Source organism: Durio zibethinus, chromosome 5, assembly GCF_047325235.1.
Source record: "Durio zibethinus cultivar Kanyao isolate XHJ-2024 chromosome 5, ASM4732523v1, whole genome shotgun sequence".
NCBI classification, from domain to species: Eukaryota; Viridiplantae; Streptophyta; class Magnoliopsida; order Malvales; family Malvaceae; genus Durio; species Durio zibethinus.
Window position 1 is genome coordinate 31,926,462 of NC_143166.1, and position 22,687 is coordinate 31,949,148.

At 30.4% G+C, this 22,687-nt stretch overlaps 3 protein-coding genes across 3 annotated transcripts; all 3 read left to right on the top strand.

The window, feature by feature from the left end:
* The first annotated feature begins 6,682 nt into the window (after window positions 1-6,682).
* Window positions 6,683-9,668, top strand: LOC111282262 (abscisic acid 8'-hydroxylase 4-like). The gene is made up of 9 exons (XM_022870270.2): window positions 6,683-7,292; window positions 7,417-7,741; window positions 7,873-8,022; window positions 8,118-8,366; window positions 8,456-8,545; window positions 8,626-8,704; window positions 8,805-8,911; window positions 9,080-9,198; window positions 9,333-9,668. The coding sequence occupies exons 1-9, from the start codon at window positions 7,090-7,092 to the stop codon at window positions 9,451-9,453; spliced, it is 1,443 nt and encodes a 480-aa protein (XP_022726005.1). The 5' UTR covers window positions 6,683-7,089; the 3' UTR covers window positions 9,454-9,668.
* A 2,657-nt stretch (window positions 9,669-12,325) lies between these two features.
* LOC111283138 (ceramide synthase LOH2-like) lies at window positions 12,326-18,538 on the top strand. Its single transcript, XM_022871563.2, has 6 exons — window positions 12,326-12,695; window positions 14,592-14,800; window positions 15,865-16,020; window positions 16,970-17,155; window positions 17,245-17,423; window positions 18,196-18,538. The coding sequence occupies exons 1-6, from the start codon at window positions 12,549-12,551 to the stop codon at window positions 18,210-18,212; spliced, it is 894 nt and encodes a 297-aa protein (XP_022727298.2). The 5' UTR covers window positions 12,326-12,548; the 3' UTR covers window positions 18,213-18,538.
* A 2,504-nt stretch (window positions 18,539-21,042) lies between these two features.
* LOC111283100 (ethylene-responsive transcription factor ERF109-like) lies at window positions 21,043-22,494 on the top strand. The gene has a single exon (XM_022871506.2). It carries the CDS (start codon window positions 21,331-21,333, stop codon window positions 22,135-22,137), a length of 807 nt encoding a protein of 268 aa, XP_022727241.2. The 5' UTR covers window positions 21,043-21,330; the 3' UTR covers window positions 22,138-22,494.
* The last annotated feature ends 193 nt before the right edge of the window (window positions 22,495-22,687 follow it).

The following is a 22,687-nucleotide window of genomic DNA, read 5'->3' on the forward strand; positions in this document are numbered from 1 at the left end:
TTAAATATAATTTTATTAAACTTAATTTAATTATTTTTAATTTTTTATTATATAAATTAAATTTAATAGATATGATTGAAATTTATTTTTTTAATTTGGATTGAGTTTAGAAGAAATACAACAATCTAACTATTCAAATACAAGGAATCATTTTTTTTTCGTATTACCATATGATTGATTAATCTATGTTAGTTGTCACATAATTTTATTCTTATGAGTGTTTCTTTTCAACTTTAAGTTAAACTTTTTAAATATATACTTGTAAAAACATTTTTTCGCAATGTCGGCAAATGACAACAAAAAAAAAAAAATGTGGCAAAAACTTACAATAGATGCCAAGTTGATCCAAAAATGAAAAAACCAAGAAAAAAGAAAAACAACAATTGATGCCAGCTTTGCTCGTGGTCCAAATATTGATTTTCAGGCAATATATATATATATATATGTATATAAATTATGTGACTTTTTCATTATTAAAATCTATGAGATATTTGAAATGTATCAAAAGCATGTTCATGTTTATTTTATCTTTTGAAATATATCTTTTACTATTGCAGCATACATTATATAATAAAATAATAATATTTTATTATGTGAATCGACTCTGAAACCATTATTTAATGTCACCCTGAAATCATGAATTGCTCGCTCTCTACAAAGTTTTTTTTTTTTTTAAATCGATATATATATATATATATGAGAAATTATTTGATATATTAACAGTCGAATTTTTTAATTTTATAAACGAAATTAAAATGATGATACATATTTTTTATATATTTTAAAAAAATTAATTTAAAAATAAATGAAACATGTATCATTATTTTACCTCGTTTATAGAGTCAAAATTTTTACTATCAGTGTATCACATAATTTATATACATATATATATATATATTGCCTGAAAATCAATATTTGGACCAATAATAAAAAAAATGTCATCTTTTTTACAATTAAAAGAGTAAAATGAATCTTAGCTAAGTTATAAACTAACAAACAATCTTAGCTAAGTCACATAATTTGTTTTTTTTTTTTTAATGAAAATTGAAAGCAATAAATAGATAATAATGAGGGGAGAAAATTGGTTACTTACATTTAGAAATTAAATAATGCAAATTCATCTCCTTTTAAGCTCTAAAGACTTTTTCGAAGATCCATTATCTCTTAAATGAGGAAATAGAACAATTTTTTTTTTAAATTGAGGAGGCAGGAGACTATGAATGAAAATTGAAGCATTCTTGGCTCTAAACAAAGGATGTTAATCTTATCCATATCTAATGAAAAATCTAATTTTTTACCCGAACGGGGATAAGTATGATTTTAAATTTTTATTGGGTAAGAGAATGGAGATAAGTAATATAACACTCACCTCATACTCGTATCTTACATACATATATATATAGTAAATAATTTTTTTAGTGAATAAATAAATTATTATTTTGGATTATTAAAATTAATATATTTTTATTTTGAAAAAAATATATTAATATATATTTGTAAAAAAACCTAAATATACAAGTTAAAAATACAAAAATTATTATTTTTTATTTATTTTAAAGTTATGGGTACGGGGATTACCCATACCCATTAAATATTTACAGAGATAGAGATAAAAATAAATTTAAAATATCTGTTATATATAAGTACAAGAATTGATATAATATGAAAATATATGGATAAAGAATGTTTTATCATTTCCATACCTTAACCATTGACATCTTTACTCTAAATCCTAATGGAAGAAAGACATAAAAGATAGATAATTAAGTTTGAATAACTTATTAATTTAAAATGAATATATGGTAACTTAATGATTTTTCATGACAAAAGAAGGTTGCATGTGTGACAGTCGCACATGTCACAATTCTAAACAATAAGAGATGAAAAAATATGTATATTAGATATTCATTAGCCATTAAAGTAGTGTGATCCTATTACACCAAGTAAAATAAAGTTTTAATGAAAGATTTAATTAATTAATTTTTAGAATTGGTGAAAGATTTTAATGATACTAGAAAACTGTAATAGCAAGCTTTTGTCCAAAATTAACCCTTTAACTTTTTTTTTTTTTAACATTACTTAGCTATCCCTTCAATACATACTGCAGACAACTTTTATAATAGATATATATTATACTATTAATGTCAAAAGTACTTTGACTTTATATGTCCCAATTCTGGTTTAATTGTTGGAGTGGTTTGAATCTGGATACAACTAGTTGACTAGACTTATAAGTATTAAAGTTTTGGTTATAAAATACCATTTACTAGAATTTTTTTTCTTTGGGTTGGGGAGGGAATGGAAAAGTGTTAAAATCATTATTAGTCTAAAAAGATATGAACTAATTTTAAATCACTTAATGTGAAATTAGATATAGCAATTGATCTAATTTCTCATATTAATTTCCTATGAGAACATTTTTTAAAATAAAAAAATAAGATGGTAAAAACATTCTACATTATTTGACTTTGCTCTTTTTCAATATTAAATGGATAGTCTTTTTGATGGTCTAATGAAGAGCTAGATTGTAAAATTTTTTATATTTATGTATTTTTTTAATCTAAGCATCAATAGAATTTTCTATTTAATGTTGAAAAAGAAGAAGAGCCAAATCCAATGAAATAAAAAACTAGATGGTAAAATTTTTTATATTTATGTAAAATTTTTTTGTCGCTAAAAGTAAGTTTTTTTTGTTGCTAAAAAAAAGTTTTTTTTTTATTTGACACAATATAACATTTGCTAAAATTATAATAAGAATTTTAACTAAAGTTTTTATCTATAGATTCATATTTGTAAAGCTTTTACTAAACATTGACATGATTTAATAACAATCATAAAATCTCAATTCATAATAAACAAATAAATTTTATTCTAAATATTTTAATTGGATAAATATGCTTTTTATTAATAAATAAAATTTTAATTATGATTTTATGATTATAATTAGGGTTGGCAACGGATTGGATCGGAGTAAATTTTTGCTCACCTCGAATCCAATTCGATTTTATAATTATAAAATTCAAATTCGTATCCGATCCAAAAATTATTTTATTTTTTATATTCGAATCAGATCTTAACTCAATATTATATAAATTGCATTCGATTCTACTCGAAATTAATAAAATATTATTTTTTAAATATAAATATAAAAATATATATAAATAAAAAATTAAAAAGTAATTTTATATATAATATCTGATCGGATCGTGTTTACCTAAAATCCAAATCCTACCCGATTATGATTTTCTCTTAATAATAATTGATCCAATTCAAAATTTAATTTAAAAAAAAAAAAATCAATCCTATGAGATTGGATCGAATCGTATCGAAATCCGTTGATTTTAAGTTAAACTAACAACCTTAATTATAATTAAATCATATCAAAATTTAATAATAATTCTCACATAAATAAATTCATGGATCAAATTTCATATAGTTAATACTAAAAAAAAAAAAAATTAAAAACTCAATAAAATTATTCTTAATCACTCTTAAAAAATATATATTTTTTCATAACCTTAAAAAATATATATAATTATTTGGTTAGCATCATGATCTGACAAGATTGGTTGATGTGAAATACCCCAGCATCATATTCTTGCCAAACTTTCTTGATTTTTCCCACAAAATTTCTGACATGAATGATAGTCAATCACATGTAAAAAATATATATTACAGGCCCAATAATTCCACACGTGCAAAAATATTAATTTGCCTAACATTTTGTAAAAACTTTTGGTACATGATTAAAGAGGTAAAATTATTGTAATTGTTATATTGTTTGGGTCTTTTTTTTTTTGATTTTACATGTATTTAAATAAAAAAAAAGAACATAAAAATGGTTAAAATTCAGATTTTTTTCCTTAATCCTTTGAGAAATATTACATCATAGGATATAATCAAACAAAAAAAAATAATCTACTTACCAAAAAAAAGTTTTTAACAGCATGTTGACCAATGGTGAAATACTTGATTCTCGTTCCGTCTCCGAACTCTCTCGATCTTCACCACCAGATTCATGACACGTGGCTAGCAAGCTCTGTTTTAATCGTGACTTTCGTCACCTTTTGTCCTGACGTTGCATGTTTTATGGGAAAATTTTTCAGTGGACAGTAAGTCCCCAGCTTCTCTACCCTCGGGAAACTTCCACGCCTGCATTAGTCGGTACTATGGGGTCCCACGTCCAGAAATGTGACTTGATGTGGCATGGTCCCAGGCTGATTCGGTCGACTAAACGAGAAGATCATAACGGCGCGATCTTGTGAGCTGTCATGCACCGCCGTATCAATTCATGGGTCCTCTATTGGGTCCCGCCACGGCCGATTTAACTCGATTGGCCTGTAAAACGCTCCAGCACAAAAAGACGGACCTGCCCTTGGATTTTTCATTTTAATATTTTTACGTCCTTAATAAGGTTATGCTATTTCTTGTTTTCAAAAAAACCACTAAAAAAAAAAAAAAGAACTGCGGCCATTTTTATGTTAATCTTTATCCGTAATTTAATGACATTAATTAATAGGATCTGTTGAATTTTTATGTTTATTTTTTAAATCATTTCGATAAATTAAAATAATATAATAAAAACTTTTTTATCGCATTGAAATTTTAATTGAAGATTAAATCTCTACTTATTTTTTGGATACATATGGAGATAGAATCCTGAATTTTATCTAGAGTTTTGATAAGAATAATAATGGATAGTAAATAAATAGAAATTCATTATTATTTAATTCATTTGTATTGAATAATTAATAGATACAAATAAAATATTTATTATTCATAATAAATTTGAAGTGGATATAGATAATATCATTTAGATATTTAATATTTGAATTCATTTAAATTTTAATAAATAATAACAAATATTTTAATTTGTTTTCAAATTCGTTATTTTTAGAAAGTTTCAAAGCTTAAAAATTAACTTTTATTTATTATTAATTAATAGTAAACTTAAATTTTAAATTAAATAAATATTTTAACTAATTCAATATTTAAATAGATAATATTTATTTAAATAGATTCGAATTTAGATAATAATATTAAATTTAAACGATTTCGAATACAAATATTTTAAAAATAACAAATATCTACTCCGTTGCCCTTCTCAAGTTTTGATACTATGGAAGACCTCTTATTGTGTTGTTTTGTTTATAGAATAGAGTTTTAATATAATTATTGGATACTTAGATTTTTTTTAAAATTGTTTAATTTCAACATTGATACTTAAATAAAAACACTTAAAAATCCATATAAGACTTAATTAACTAGTAAATAATTAAGTATCAATGGTAAAATGCAAATTTACTATAATAATGAATCAAACATATGTTTAATTTTTATTTACCAAATCACCCAACTTGTCATCTTAAAACTAACATAAAATATGGCATTGATCACCAAAATGTTTGCAGTAGTATATTTTTCTTGGCCATATATCTTTTTGACTGTAAAAAAGTGGAAAAAAGGAAAAAAAAATAAAGATAAGGTCATTATCAACCGACCAATAAGATATGGAATTTATATCTTTCTTTTGTATGGAATTTAAGTCTTTTTTCTTGTTTGGAATACCAATTTTTACAACCAAGACTAAATTCAAGTACCAAATTCTTCACCATGCATGTCAAACAAAAGAATGGGGGATAGGTGTGTTTCCTTTTTACCATGGTCGGTCTTGGTTATAGGATTCTGTACGCAATTGTACATGAAAGAAAAAGTAGCATCTCAATTATCTTTAAAATATAAAAGAAAATCTTGACTTCATTTTTTTTTAAAGAAAAATGCAAATATTTATGATTGTATAAAATGTTAAAGTGTCTCAATTTTTTTTAAATTATAAGAAACAATATTGCCAAAGTGAAAACAAAAAAAAAAGAAAAGAAATGATACTACTAATGTAGCTTATGGTATGTATACTTGTACAATTTTTTCATATGAAAGATGCTGCAATTTGGAAATAAAAAAAAAATTGTAAGTATTAAACAATTTTAATTTTAGATTTATTAAATATTAATTAATTGAGTTAAACGTTGCATTGGTTCGTTAAATCACAATGATTAAGAAAACAAAATTTTAAACTTAATGTGTCAAAATAAATTTATAACTCCACTATATTGGAACAAAGAGAGGGTAGTAGTTGGTGAATCAATTAAAAGGGAAATAAAAATAAATAAATTAGGTTATTATTTATATACTAGTGATAAAATTTAAAATTTTAACTATTTATTATAATATTAATATAGATAAGTATTAAATTAAACTCTTTATTTATCCTCAAAATACTAGACCTGATCTTGTCCACAATGGGGAAATAGCAACAAACATTAATGTATCTTTCCATGTGTTTAAGGAGAGCCAATTGCTAGTTTGCTCGAAAGAAATGCTAGCTGCTGCTATCCTTTCCTTTGGACTGACCTGTTTGCCATGTCTTTTCCCCTAACAGAGTTTGGTAGCTTAAGGGGAATGCATACAGTAAAGGAGTTCATCCTCACCATTTGCAGTAGATCTTGTCAATGACTATGTCTTTCTTCAACAACAGGTAATTCAGAAAATATATTTTAGAAGGAAAAAAATCTTCCCCCTATTAACAACCTGATTTGCAATGTTAACCCCAACCTTTCCTACTCTTATTTACGTGATTTGTTTGTTTTGTTTTTCCTTACGTCAGCCAGTCAATTTCATTGATGTGCATTAAGGAAAGAGTAATTTCTAGGACTCACTCGTTCTTTTTCAAATCGAAAAGATGACGTGATGAATGTGTAATACTATAGCTAGCCAGCGTGGATGATATTTATATATATGAAATTATTACAAATCAAACTAGCAAAAGCCGAATTGGAGCAATAATCCTTCCAAAATTGAACCACAAAATTGGTTGTCCCTGTCAACTTTCTGCTACACACTTCACTCTATATAAACCCCCAAGCCACCTCACCTTCTCCCCCCACTGATATCATCTTCACAACAAAGCATCGTTCACCATATATTCACTAATCCTTTTTGCCATAACCTATTGCTAGCTGCAACACCACAATCTCATTGGGCAAAGGGAGAGAGAGAGAGAGGGAAACAGAGAGGGACTACATTTTTTCTATGGAGACTGTTTCTATTTTACCATACGTAATTCTCTTTCTCTTCACTCTTCTTTCATTTCCATTCATAAGGAAGCAAAAGAGTGGACTTCCTATAAAAAGATTTAAGCTTCCGCCAGGTTCAATGGGTTGGCCATATATTGGAGAAACTCTCCAACTCTACTCTCAAGACCCAAATATCTTCTTTTTGACAAAGCAAAAGAGGTTTTTTCCATGCTCTCTAGGTGTATTATTTCTTGTTCATCTCCCTTTCTGTACTTAAGCTCTCTGCTTTTTGCATGTAGTGTACTGAACTTGGTTGGTGGTGCCATTTTTTTTTCATGTTCAGATATGGAGAAATATTCAAAACCCACATTCTTGGTTGCCCTTGCGTCATGCTGGCCAGCCCTGAAGCTGCAAGGTTTGTGCTGGTGACTCATGCTCACTTGTTCAAGCCAACGTACCCCAAAAGCAAAGAGAAGCTGATTGGCCCTTATGCGCTATTCTTTCACCAGGGTGAATGCCACACTCAACTAAGGAAGTTGGTTCAAAGAACACTAGCCCCTGATGCCATCAGGAAGTTAATTCCTGATATCGAAGAAATAGCTGTTTCTGCCATGGACTCATGGGCTGCCTCTGGACAAGTTATAAACACCTTGTATGAGATGAAGAAGGTTAGACTACATCTTTAAACATGTTTCTAATGTGAACCTCGTTGTACTTAAAAACTTTTTTAAAGTCCTGGGACCTCCACTTAGTTTGGATCATGATTTTCTAACATGTGGGTTTCCTTGACTCTCTACAGTTCTCTTTTGAAGTCGGCATTCTTTCCATTTTTGGTCACTTGGATAGAGGCTACAAAGAGAAGTTGGAGGAGAACTACCAGATAGTTGATAAAGGTTACAACTCTTTCCCTACAAACATTACTGGGACTGCATATCACAAAGCACTCCTTGTAAGAACCATTTCGTCTGTCGTTGTCAGAGAATCATATGTGATCAGTTGGAGGCAATTCTGATATATTCTTTTTTTTTTTTTCTTATTCAAAAGGCAAGGAAAAGGCTGAATCAGATTCTGGGTGAAATAATTTGTGAGAGAAAGGAGAAAAGGCTGGCGGAGAAGGACCTTTTGGGCCATTTATTGAACTTCAAGGATGAAAAGGGGCAAACTTTGACTGAAGAACAAATTGCTGATAACATCATTGGAGTACTTTTTGCTGCCCAGGACACAACAGCCAGTGTTATAACATGGATTCTCAAATTCCTCCATGATGACCCGAAACTTCTGGAAGCTGTTAAGGTAATAATAGAATTCCACTAAAACTTCGTAGAAAATTATAATCCGAGAATCTGATATGTCTCAATTTATGATTGCCAAAATCGTTACAGGCAGAGCAAAAGGTGATATACGGGTCAAACGATGGAGGAAAGAGGCCCCTAACATGGGCACAGACAAGGAGCATGCCTCTTACATATAGGGTATGAACTGTTTAAAGTCATGCGGATTGTTTCAAGAAAAGCAAACTTCAAGAAACCTCTGAACTTTTGCTAATTTCCAGGTTGTGCTAGAGAGCTTGAGGATGGCAAGCATCATAACTTTCACATTCAGGGAAGCAGTAGTTGATGTGGAATATAGGGGTAATTAAAGGCTTAAACGGGAATATTCTTTATCTGTATTGGATTTAAGGACTCTCATTAATGAGTATCATCATCTGTTGTTTCACATTTAAATGTACAGGATACCTAATACCCAAGGGTTGGAAAGTGATGCCATTGTTCAGGAATATTCATCACGACCCAGAATTCTTTTCTGATCCTCATGAATTTGATCCATCTAGATTTGAGGTATTTTGGTGTTCTAGATATTTACTATAGCAAATTTCCACTAACTTTGATCGTTTTCTTTTCCATACCCGTGCACATACGACAAATAAAGCACACACACACAAGCAGCAAAATAGGCTGGTAAAAAAAGCTTACAGTTTTTGTTTTTCTGGCTTTGGCTTCAAGCAGGTAGCTCCAAAACCCAATACCTTCTTACCATTTGGCAACGGCGTTCATTCTTGCCCCGGCAACGAGTTAGCCAAGCTGGAGGCTCTCATTTTGGTTCACCATTTTGTAACAAGATTTAGGTATAGTATTACAAAAGATTGGTTATAATCAAGAATTTTGTTCTTAATGGCATAACATTTTTGTAAAATATTTTAGTGCTTAATAATTTTGACAAGTCTCTTTCTGTTTGGGTGTGATGATCATTTGTTTGCAGGTGGAAGGTGGTGGGTTCTCAAAGTGGGATTCAATATGCCCCATTCCCAGTCCCTCAACAAGGATTTCCAGCCAGATATTGGAAAGAATCCAGCAGTTTTATTCAACATGTGTGCCCTTAGGCCGATCCCATGTTACAGGATTGGGAAAGAGTCCATCCAGCATTCCAGCAACAAAAACTTTCCTTCTCCCTAACCAAACCCTACTATTTTTCACCATGGGTTTCTCAAATCATATCAAATTTCACCTTGATTTAGTATAATTATTCAGTTCATGTTATTTTTGCAGCTAGTAATTGTAACTTTTCATTAGAATATGTATATTATTAATTTTAGTAAAAGAGTTTTAATGAGATTTAAATAAAAGTTATTAAAAATTTTATATTTAATATATTATTAATATATAAATTTTATATATTATTAATAAAATAAATAATACAACTTTTTTTAAATGAAATAAATCAAAGAATAACATTTCATTAATAAATGAATCAAATATTACTATCTTTTAAAATTAATTATATAAATCAATTTGATGAAATCTTAAATTATTTCTTGTTATGTAACTTTCATTTTTCACTCTATAATAAATAGAAAAATTATCATTCCCAAATTTTTAGCTTGATGATTAAGACATTTGAGGAGACATAAAAAATTTAATTTTGAACTAATTTTTTTTCTTATTTATACTAAAATTTTGTCCTTTTATTATATATATAAAAAAGAATTAGCACGAAAATATTGCAATTACGCAACTCACAACATCCACTGGTTAAGCAACACGTGTCCACGTGCATACTGATTCAACTGGCAGTCTGAAGAAGTGGCCATGATAAAGCCACGTGTCACCTTTCCGATTGATCGTGTGAAAAAACAGAGGTGCCCTTGGCTGGAGGGAACATTCTATGTCTAGGGCCTAAACTTTATTCATGTCTAGATATGCTTCTCAACTTTGAAGCCATGGTGCCTTCGCCGGTAATTCCAATGCCTGATATATTTCATTTCTTAAGGCCTGAATCTGCTTATCAACGAGGGCAGTCCTGTTGGAATGACCTACGAAACAAGGGCAATGTCCTAACCAGTGGCACAAAAAATTAGCCCCCCACATTTTATCTGGATTTTTCCAACCAGTTTTCCCAGTCAATGTAAATATAACATAACAAATCATATGGAACAACTATGACACACACACTCCGTATCCGTAAGTTATGAAAAATTACTTTCAAAAAATAATTTTTATATTTTTAAAAATTTATTTGATGAAAAATTAATTGATTAACAAAAAATAACTTTTTTATCAATAAAAAATAAGATCATATTTTTGAAAATTATCTTATAGATTTAAAAAGTAAAAGCTATTTTTTGAAAAAAATTATTTATAAGTAAAACTATATATAAATTCTTTTGAACATAATTTTATTTATAAATAATATTATATTAATAAATAATATATTAATAAATATTATTAATAAATAATATTATAATATGTTAATAAATAATATAAAGAATAATAAATAGTTTTATTTAAAGTATTTTTTATTAACATAATATTTTAATATTAAATATTATTATTAAAATATAATTAATTTTAATATTAATAATTTTAATAACAAATAATTTCAATATATTTTAATAATAAATAATTTTTAATATTTTAATTATTATATTGATATATTTTTTAAAAAATAAAATTTTCAAAAAATAATCAAACAACCAAAACATTTTTAATTAACTCATCTAAATAATAAAACATCTCTTTTAATTCAAACAATATTTTTCAGAAATAATTTTTTATGAAACAAACGAAACCAAAATTTAGTTATGATTTATAAAATTTTGAATAAATAAATTATTTAAATTTTCAAATTAAAATATCTCATAACTCATAAAAATTATCAATTCAAAATTAAAATAAACAAAAATCATTTGAAAATTTTGAATCCCAAATCATTTACTTTGAAGCAAATAAATTTGTCGATTAAATTTTTTTTTTTTGAAAATACTGCTGCGAGAGTATAATGTTTTATTTTTGAAAATTTTGGACTCCCCTGTGACTAATTCAAACCTAATTGGGATTATATATTCTTTCTATCGTATTAAATTTGATAATTTTAAATAAAATACCATGATATGACATAAAAAATATTATAAATAATATAAAAATAATATAATTTAAAATTTTAATAAAAATTATATAAATTTAAAATAATAATAAATTGTTGTTTACACGTGATCACTTTTTTTTTATTAACTTCTCTTTACCTTAAAAATTAAGGTTGAAAATAAAAATTTAGGGATTAACCATATTATTTGATATTTTTCATTAATAATCGGATTTTGAAATTTTTAAATTTGAGTGTAAATTAAATAAAATTTTTTCTTTAAAAGAATTAAATTTGGCGAGAGAAACGAAAACCAATTGATTTTTTTCTTCTCTTATTTCACTTTTATGAAAGAAAAAAAAATTATGAAAAAACAAAATTTCTTTCACATCCTTTCTTTTATTCTTACCAAGTACATTGTAATTGTGATAGATTAGCTTAATATTTGTTTTTTTTTAATTTAAAAATAAATAAATTATTCAATCATTTAATTTAAAATATATGATTATAAATTATTTATTTAAAATAATTTTAATAAATAATTATCGATAAAATTTAAATTTAAAATTTTTTTGTTGAAAAAGATGAATCTTAATAAATTATTGGTTAATTTTTGGTATTAATTTTAGTTAGAAGAGAATTGTGGCTCAACACTTATTTTTATTGATTTATAGAATTTCAAGTGAAATCCTGTTGATGTTTGACTCTTTATTTGTGTAGAAACACAAATTATCTACTCAAATTTGACTAGCCATTGAAAAATAAAATCATTATCCATTAAAAGGGGAAAATCTCAATCATACAAAAACTTTTCTGCCACATGTCACGCCACGGGAAAGGGGAGGACCCACGCTATGGGAAAGCCCTGAACCAAAGTTCAAAAGAAATTAAAAAAAAAAAAAAAGAGAAAAGTCTCGCGCCTCACAAATTTTTTTTATATTTTTTGCATTTTTCCGTTACCTAATTTTTTTTTTTCCTTCTAGCCATTTTTTTAGCGGCAAAAAAATTAGGGCTAGAAAACCAGATCTCTCTCAATCACCTTCAATGGAAGCTCAATGCAATGGATTATTGAAATAAGAATCGGATTCTTGGACGAGTTTTGGACCCTTGTGATTGATGCTTTCTTTTGGAAACTGCTGTCCGATGGAGTTATCTATTTGGAACCGCAATGCCAAGCCAGAGGCGTGGCATTTCCTCCTAGCGGTTTACTTCGCGCTCGGTTTCGTTGTCGTTAGGTTCTTCCTTGACAAATTCATTTTTCGCGTAAGATTTCATTCCCTCTTTCGTTGTGTTATTTGCATTTAATATTGATTCCTAAATTAGTTCATTGTTTCCAAATTTTAATTCTGCAATGCTCTTTTAGTTTTATAATATTCCGTTTTGTACGTAGAGACTAAATAAAGGATTCTAAAATTTCTAATTTGACTGAAATTCATTGTATCCAAGAAACTGTTAAGAAATTAAAAAGTGTGTGTGCGTTTAGGGGTGGGGGTGATGAGTGCTGCTATCATATGTCTATTTTCTAAAATCTAAGAAAATATATTGCCATATTTATGGGCAGCCTTGGAATTGATTTATGCAAAGTTTTCAGAGCAGAAGATTTTCCTGCAGTATGTTAAGTAACAATATCTCCAAAAGCCTAAATCAAGTTGCTTCTTCAAGTGTCCTTGTGTCTCAGGGCTGAGACGTACTTGATTCAACTGTACTTGTTACACTAATAGATAATTTAATCTCTGGCACTAAAGCTCTTGGTGAAAGGAAGCATATGTTTCACCAATAAGGTGTATCCTTGTAATTGGTCCTATAAATTTCAAGAAATATTGTGGGCATGTACATTTGATTCAATTGGAATTGGCTTGTATTCATGACATGGTTGGCATATGGTTATTATTCATGTTAATAGATGGTTGGGAGATATCAGTGCAAGAGGTTCTAGCATCTGAGAATTCTCTTTCTTCCATTTTCCAGTAGGAAGCCTTTGAACATATATATTTCCCATGATTTTGCAAAGTCACCAATCCTCGTCAAAACAAAATGCAAAGATATCATGGAACTTATATTAGAGGGTCTAAAAGAATTGTGTCAGGCCACCGTGATATTTCTTTACAAGGATTTGGTAAATGTTGAGAAAATCCTCTCTTGCGCGCCAACATTTTGTGAGGCAGTAATTCAATTGTTTGTATTTGTACCACATTGATTGAATCTTAACCAAACAAGATGTAGCTGTAGAAACATTTGTGAGGTACATAAGGATTGTGTTAAATAACTTTTAAAGGCAGTTTCTTAATGCAGACAATGCTCTTCCCTGACTTTTTGCCATTGTGTTATCAACTCCATCTCTCCTTATACAGCCTATGAATTCATGTTATATGTTTCTCCCTCTGCTCTTAAAAGCAAATGTGCTAATAATGCTATGGTTAAGTAATTGTGGGAAACGTTTTGAGGTGAGGACGAGGGGAATAAATATTTTACCAACTTTGCCTCTGTTGTGCTTTCTTTTTGAAGCGATTTCATGTGTTTATTTAATATAGAATCTTACAAGTGTAGCATGGCAAGAGAAATGAATACACAGTAGAGCTTGGTCTTTGAATGTTGGATTGTTTAGATTTAGATCTGTACCAAATGATAGTGATTAGTGACTTCAGAATTTTGTTGAATTTTTCTTGCTTTTGCATAGCTTGTAAAGCTTAATCCGCGGTCGTGGATGAGCATTAAGTTTCTTAAAGTCTTTTCTAGAAGAATCTCTTGAAGGTGCTTTTTGCTTTCCACGTGAAGAGGCAAAAATATTGCTATTCAAAGTGGCGAGTGTAGGGAATGCAAACCTGGAATGAGCTTTTATTAGCTAGTAGCCAACAATTTATGCTTCAGTTTATAAGTTGATTATTCTTAATCTTGATGTTTGAAACTTCTACTTTCATTAGAAATGATATGCATCTATTTGAAAGTCAGGCCTGGAATGTAAGGCTTTGCTTATAATAGTCAAAGAAAGCAATGGCTCTATTTACTGTATTGGTGGTAACAAACTGTTGGTCAGTTTCTCCTTTTGATAGTTTCATTTCATATTTATATTACATGCAAGTGCAAGTATATATAAACTGGGTAAGTGAATCACTTGTTTTTTTTGTTAATACATTTTCATTTTTCTTCATGTTCTTTTAGAGGTTGGCCATCTGGTTGTTGAGTAATGGATCTGCTCCTTTGAAGATGAATGAGGTTACACAGGCAAAAATTGTGAAATGCTCAGAATCTATGTGGAAGCTAGCATACTATGCTACTGTTGAAACATGTGTTCTCAAAATCACCTTCTATGAGCCATGGTTCAGAGATACAAAAGGGTACTTCAGGGACTGGCCTGATCAAGAGTTGAAGTGAGTAACCTATATTCCTGGACTTATATGCAACTGTTGTATTTATGAATCTCATATTTTGTGCTAGTATGCAGTCATATTTACCTCTTTGCGAGGATAAGTGTCTTTGTCATTAATAGACAGAAAGTTACTGTCCCTCTTGGATGTCAAGGCTCTATGTTTCTGATCTCTAAATTGACATTGCATGAAAGGCTTTTCTCTTGTTTGTAGTTATTCTTTAACAGGTGGGTCAAATCTATTATTGTTCATGTCTTTAGTGGTTGAAGTGCTTTGGAAACTACTCTTGTATCTCCAGATGAAGTGGCATATCTGTACTCAAAAAGAAAAAAATGTTTCATGTCTTATTTTCCTTTTGTTTTAATTCAGACCAACAATTTTTCTGCTCTTTTTTTTTTAAAATATATATTTCAACTCTGTGCATTGTGTCTCAAAACATTTCCTTTTTTTTACTTCATTTGAAATTAATTGCAGATAAGCTGGTACTTATTCGCGTGTACCTCTTTGTAAAGCTACGGTGAATGCTTAGTCATTCTTGTATTAATGTATTTGAAAGCAAATTTGCATCCAATATCTGATTGTTATTGTCGTTGTTGTCATTCTTGTTTTGTCTTTTGCTTCCTTGTCCTCCTATCTGATAGTAATCTTAATGTTTTATCTTTACTATTAGCTGGTAAGCCTAAGTTAAGCTTGTTCTTATCATCTGCGAAGAGTTTGTTCACTTTTTTTATTGTGCTTTCATTGGTGTTGGTGTAAACTTTCCCATTCCCTCCTTTGAGTGAATGTATCAGTCTTGACTCTGGAGTGTCATGCTGGTCACCATCTTGAGGGAAAACAATTTCTCCTGGGATATTATTCCACTTTCAAGGAATATATCTAATTTATCAGTATTTTATTGCAATATATCTGGCTTTCCCTTGATACATCCCCCAACACATATGTTCTGTTCTCTTTAAATTTTACATTTTACTTTAATTGCTGGGTCCTGCATGGTGGAAGGATTAGGGCTTGTTATACCTGCTAACAACCTATTTGAAATTTACTTCTTCTATTTTTTTTTTGTTCAGGCTTCCCTTAAGCCTTTTCTACATGTGCCAATGTGGGTTCTATATCTATAGCATTGCTGCACTCCTTACCTGGGAGACTCGGAGGAAGGATTTTGCTGTGATGATGTCTCATCATGTAATTACTGTTATCCTGATTGGATACTCATACATTACAAGGTAACTTGTCCGTTTCTGTGGATGTGCACCAAATTCCTAGTCATTACCATATAGCAGACAGGCAAATATTCTTTTGATAGTCATTGTTACATCTTCTGGAATCTCATCATTGGACCATTTATCTTCAGATTGCATAATACATATGTTCTAAAGTATGTTTTTTTTCTGTATGCATATATTGTGGGTGCAGTAGCAGATGTTTTGTATAGACAAATTAGTGTATCCCTGGTGTACTATGCATTTAACTTTCTTTGAGTTTACTTTCAGCAAGCCTCCATAAGCTGGCAGATTGTTAGATGCCACTATTATACTCTTATGGTTTTAAATATTGTGGTATATTGCCATCCTTTGGATCATTAGTAGTTTTGACGAAAGGGCAACCTGGAAGCTTTGCTATTTCTTAGTCTAAGAAGAAAGTTTATTCCTTCTTTTAAAATGTTCTGCAGTATGTGAACTTTTTCATTTATTCATGGTGAAAATGCGGGCATTTTTCACTCTGCTATTTTTATGTTCGTCATTGCTGTGATAAAATTCATATCTTCAGCATTTTATTTTAGTGTTGCAAGTTAAGGAATTGACCTTTTCTAATTGTTGACCGAGATCTAGGAAAGTTATTGCTTGCAAGTTTTTTTCACTCTGCTATTTTTATGTTCGTCATTGCTGTGATAAAATTCATATCTTCAGCATTTTATTTTAGTGTTGCAAGTTAAGGAATTGACCTTTTCTAATTGTTGACCGAGATCTAGGAAAGTTATTGCTTGCAAGTTTTTTTTTTTTTTTTTTTTGGAATTGATGCTTATATCACAATTGAATATTTGACAGAATTCTTGTGAGGGTAGAACATAGCCCGTGAGAATTTTAAACTTTTCTTTGTATGATTTGGTTTGATAAATTAAATTAACTTGTAGATATCCAAGCGGGAAGAAGATTATAATTTGCTTGTTTACAGTTTTTTCCGCATTGGTTCAATTATCCTTGCCCTACATGATGCAAGTGATGTGTTTCTGGAAGCGGCTAAAGTTTTCAAGTATTCCGAGAGGGAGCTTGGTGCAAGCGTGTGCTTTGGATTGTTTGCCATCTCTTGGCTGTTGCTACGACTAATATTCTTTCCATTTTGGGTCATCAAAAGTTCAAGGTTTGCCCTTATGGTTAATAATTTGGTTTTACTACATTACCTGCACACTGGCTGATCATGTATCTACTCTCGTGGTTGACCTCTCACAGCTATGATGTTCGGGAGTTTTTAAATCTTTCAGAGTCATATCCCAAATCCCTGTACTATGTTTTTAATACTATGTTGCTGATGCTACTCGTATTCCACGTCTACTGGTGGGTTCTCATTTGCTCAATGATCATGAGACAATTGGAAAATAGAGGAAAAGTTGGAGAAGACATTAGATCTGGTAAGTCTTTTTCTTTCTCTTTTTTTTCTTCAAAATGAAAGAAGAAAAGTCAATTTGCCTCTTGTTTTATGATGTTTGGGAGTTTGGAGATTGTCTGCACCTTTATCTTTTTATTCCTTGGAAATTGTAATAGCTTCTCTTTGCTGCTGTCATTTGTTACTAAAAACTGTTAAAACTTCTCTCTCTCCCCCAAACATAAGTAATAGAAGGAATGAGAGCAGGGCCGAAACGTGAAAGTGTTGGAATTCTCAATAGCAAGACAGTTTTTTGAGCACCTTAGAGAAATATTAATTATTTGTTATAAAATAGAATAACAATACCTACTACACTCAATGCATCTAGTCACTCATTTTAAGTTTCAATGTAAAAGAAAAGAAAAATGATAATCTACTAGTTCTCTTCTAATTTCATTGTAGTGATTTCATGTGGCTTGTTATCTATAGTTTGCTTGATATGCTAAAAGAATCATTATTAGCATGTGTACAATAGTTTGACTTAAATGAATAGGATGGAAACATACCACTTAATTTTGCATCCTTTGTTGTCAGCTTGTCCACACTCCCACCTCTCCTGAAGAAGCAGAGTTGATAATGACTTGTAAATAACATAAAAACTCATTGAATTATGAAATAAACGTTCTTGAATCCAGTTTGTCTAATTTGCAAATTCTTTGTCCGTGTGATCCCTAGGAGCAATTTCATATCTTCTCTCTTGTTACCTGACAGTGGTTGTTTTTTCTTCTGAAATGTCGCGTCACTTTGTTGAAATGCAGATTCTGAGGATGATTAGACAGAAGATTTTGTAAAATTTCTTTTGTTCTTGCTGGTGATGTTAAGCCCTGAGGAGATCACTTGGTGTAGGTAGGTTTGTCTCTGGACTCTGATCAGTCAGTGCTTCGGGTAAAAGTTAACAATTGCTTCCAATTTTTGATTGATTCTTCTCGGGGGCTCAGATGAGGAAGTAGGGGATGATCAAGCATGTCTTGATTGCTTTTTGCTATATGATAGGCAAATTACTGTACGATTCTTTTCTCTGGATAAACTCATATTTTGGGATTAGTCATCATTAGTGGAAATGAATACAAGGGATGAAGAAGGGAAGTTATTTTCGTTGAATCGGTTACTTTCTCATTTACTAAGCAATACCGTGCGTCCGTTTGGGTTACCTTACATACCTAACTTAATCCAAGATTCCAAGTGAACAGAATCAAATAAAACATTAGTGTTGACAAGATGAAAGCCTTTCAAAAAAATTATTGCCTGTGTTTGATGTTAGGTTGGATAAAACATTTTTTTGGATACCTCGTCGCCTGGAATGACAACATTCTCGGTCAAATTTGTTACTTTGTTTTTAGGATAATGACATGGAATGGCACCACAAATTAATGTGTAATATGGGGGTGTACTGGAGAAGGGGACAACTATAAATGGACATAAATTTGAATCATCCTGGTATAGAAGAAAGTGGGATCTAGATAGACCCGATTATCTCGTCGAAGAAGTCGTTTTGTCTTATCCTGGTTATTCATTTTAAGAATAGTTAATGTCATGAAATCATGTTTTAGAGGGTCAAACTATATTTACTTTATTTAATTTTAATTATTTTCACATGCTATTAATCTCTGAAAAAAAAAACAAAACCAGGCTGCTGCCACTGCGATCATATCATCATAAATGTTCTAAACGCAGCGTTTTTCGTGTTTCACCCTCGCCGTCCATAGCCTCGATCCAGATATTGACTTGCTGTACGGTGTAGAGACAGCTTGTTGCCAGTTTCCAGCGTTATTTAATTCCTTCTGGAATGTGTCGACTCGGGCAGCCTTTTTTCTTTCACCTGATTTTTGTCTGGAATGGTCAAAGCCTTAGTGTGATCTTTTGGTTTTTCTTTGTTGGTTTTTGAATTTGTCAAATGGATGAAAGGAGAGGAGACCTTTGTCTCTGTTTGTTCTCTTAGAGCTTTGACGAGTGGCTTTGGTCCTTCTGCCTCAACCCTCGTACATCTCACAATTTGCCAGCCGTGTCTCCCGTCGCAATACGAAACACTGACGTACGTTGTTAATTCTTTACATTTTTTTTCGCTTAAACCTCCAAACGGACAAGGCAACCGGCCAACATATAAAAATGGTAGCAGTCCATGACAAAGACACTAAGGAGTCATTTAATATTGTTATGTGTTTTATGTTTTTAAATATTTTATTTTATTTTATTTTTAATTTATTAAATTTGAAAATATGTTTGGATAAAATATTTTTATTTTAAAAAAGTGAAAAAATATGTGAAAAAAAGTTATTAAAATTTTGAGGTTTCCTTTGTAATTAATAATATATATTTTTTATTAATATATTATTATTTTATTAATTAATATAATTTTATTTATATAATAAAATATTATTTTTTAATATAATAATTGTAACATCAGTATAGTCGTTTAATTATAATTTTTGTCAATAATACTCCTGTGATATCAGTATCAAATTATTTTTAAAAAATTAAAAACACTAATTTTCTGTTTTCAATAATTTTTAAAACTTTTTAAAACTTTCCAAAATTATATTTTCAGTTTTCAAAAATAAAAAACAAAAGTAACCTTCCAAATATGTTTTTTGTTTTTCAAATTAAAAAAAAAAAACTGAAAACGAAAAACAAAAAACAAAAACGTTAACAAACGAACCCTAAAATTTTAGAAACTATATATAACAGCTTTTCTAAAACTTTATTTTAATTAAAAAAAAACAAAAACAAAAACAAAAACAAAAACAACTTATCAAACACATTTTTGTTTTCAATTTAAGAAAAAATAAAAACGAGAAACGAAAACGTTAACAAATGAACCCTAAATTGTCAAAAACTATATATAGCAATTTTTTCAAAATTTTATTTTCAATTTTCAAAAATAAAAAATAAAAATAACTATTTTCAATATAAAAAGAAAAAAAATAAAAACGAAAGACGAAAAACAAAAAACAAAAACAAAAACGATAACATTAGAAGCTAAACTGTCAAAAACTATATATAGCAGTTTTTGCCAATCTTCGCCATTATTCCATATTCCTTTGTATGCTAAGACAGAATTAATTAATCAAGTTGAACAACTTCCCAAAACAATGGTATTGATAGAAAATACAATTTTCTTCTTTCCTACCAAAGGAAAAAAAAAAAATCATAAAGAATGGAAATTGGATTCTGTAATTTCTATCCTAATTTTCACTTTGTCGCTTTGCGCCAATTGCCTTAAAAATTGATATTCAAAACAAAAAAGACAACGGTTACTTGTTTCTGGATAGAGCATTTAACGCAATTTTAGATCCAACAACACAATTACAAATGATATGAAAAAGATATAAATTAAAATTTGGATAAAAATATATATAAATTTAAAAAATTAAAAATATATCTTATATTTAAATCAATCAATGTGAATTATAATATAATAATTTTTATGTTTTATATATATATTACATGAATGGGCCTTACAAAAATATACAATGTACAAATGATTGGATCTAATTTGACCTAGTCAAAGAATGAATTGAAAAAGTGTAGAAAAAGGAAAGAATAATGGAAGAAACAAGTGAAAGTAACCTGGCGCCAGGTCATTGTCTTGTTGGGCCTTTGATTGACCACACTCTCTCTGTTTTATTTTATTGACGTCAGGAGCCACGTAACATTATAGGCCCACCATTTTTATTTGCGCACGTGCTCCTGTACATATTTGGTAACCCGCGTGCTAACAGCGTTCCAGCTGGCATGCCACGTTAGCACCTTTCCAGTCTCCGTATAAAACGCTGCTTTCCTCTCTTCTTTTCTTGTCCCCACAACCCTCCCAAGTCTGGAAACTCCAGAGAAAAGGCGAAGCGAAGTTAGAGGCTCGAAAATTCACCTGAAGTCACCAGTCACCAACACGGTCAATGCCGCCTTCACCACCATCAGTTCATCGTCTTTCTCGCCAACAAGAAATCTCCGTCATGGTCTCTGCCCTCACAAACGTCATCACTGGTTCTACCCCATCCTCCTCCTCCACCTCTTTCGATTTAGGTGCCTTCGGGGCTTCTAGTTCCACTGTTACTGCTGGGGTCAACGCTGATTGCGGGAACATGGTATTTCAAGCGAGTGAGGTTATGGGTAAGTGCCACCTGTGCAAAATTGACGGCTGCCAGTCGTGCAATCTTTTCCCGCCAAGTCAGCAAGAAGAAAAGAAGCGAGCAACTACTACTAAAACTAAACGAGTAAAGAAAAATTACAGGGGTGTTAGGCAAAGGCCATGGGGAAAATGGGCAGCGGAGATTCGAGATCCAAAGCGCTCCGCAAGGGTCTGGCTTGGAACCTTCAACACGGGGGAGGAAGCAGCTCGCGCTTACGATAAAGCAGCTATCGAATTCCGTGGACCAAGAGCTAAGCTTAACTTCCCATTTCCTGATAGCAACGGCGATGGCAATTTAACAACATCACCAGCACTAGCAACAGGAACGGCTACAGCGACAGTGACAGCTGCAGTTGTGCCTGATCAAGATAATAGTAGGTCGTTAAATGTGCAACAAGAAAGTGAGAGAAATGTGAGCATGGAAATGGACATGGAAATGGGATTTGGGACTGATTTTTGGGATGGAATTGGCGAAGATGAGTTTGAACAATGGATGATGACTATGACAAACATGGGTGGGGACAATAATTCTTCGGATTCTGCTACGACTACAGGAAATGTTAATAGTTCTTGAATCTTGATCAGTTTTCTCCAGGCAACTGTTATGAATCTGTAGCAAGCTGGCAACTTAATCTTTTTTCCATTTCTTTCTCATCGCTTCCAGTAAAGACCTGGAAGTTAAATCTGTTGTTTCTCATAGGAAGTCAATCAGAATTTCTGCCTCGTATAGCCTCTTTCTCATTTTATTAGCTTCAAGAAAGAGTCTCATGAAGGTTGATTACCTACTACTTCTTTAGATTCCAGTACAATAAGATGTGGAACTCCTTTGCGAGAACTGGGTCTTTCATCTTCTATCCCTTTCGAAATTATTCTGGTTTTGGTTTTAATTATTCAATTTCATCGGCTGTCCCCGAAGGGACTCGTTTTTTGACATTCTTGTATGTTGCAATAACGCTACAAGTGCAAATGGCAAAAAGAGTATCGGCTCCATTTGTCTGATTCAAAATCAACTTGGGACCCAAAACCCCAGGCCGTAGGAAAGTTCTAATTTCACATGATGAAAGCAGCAGCACAGAAGGGGTGTTTTTTTTTTTTTTTTTTTCCCGTACATTGGAAATTATAAG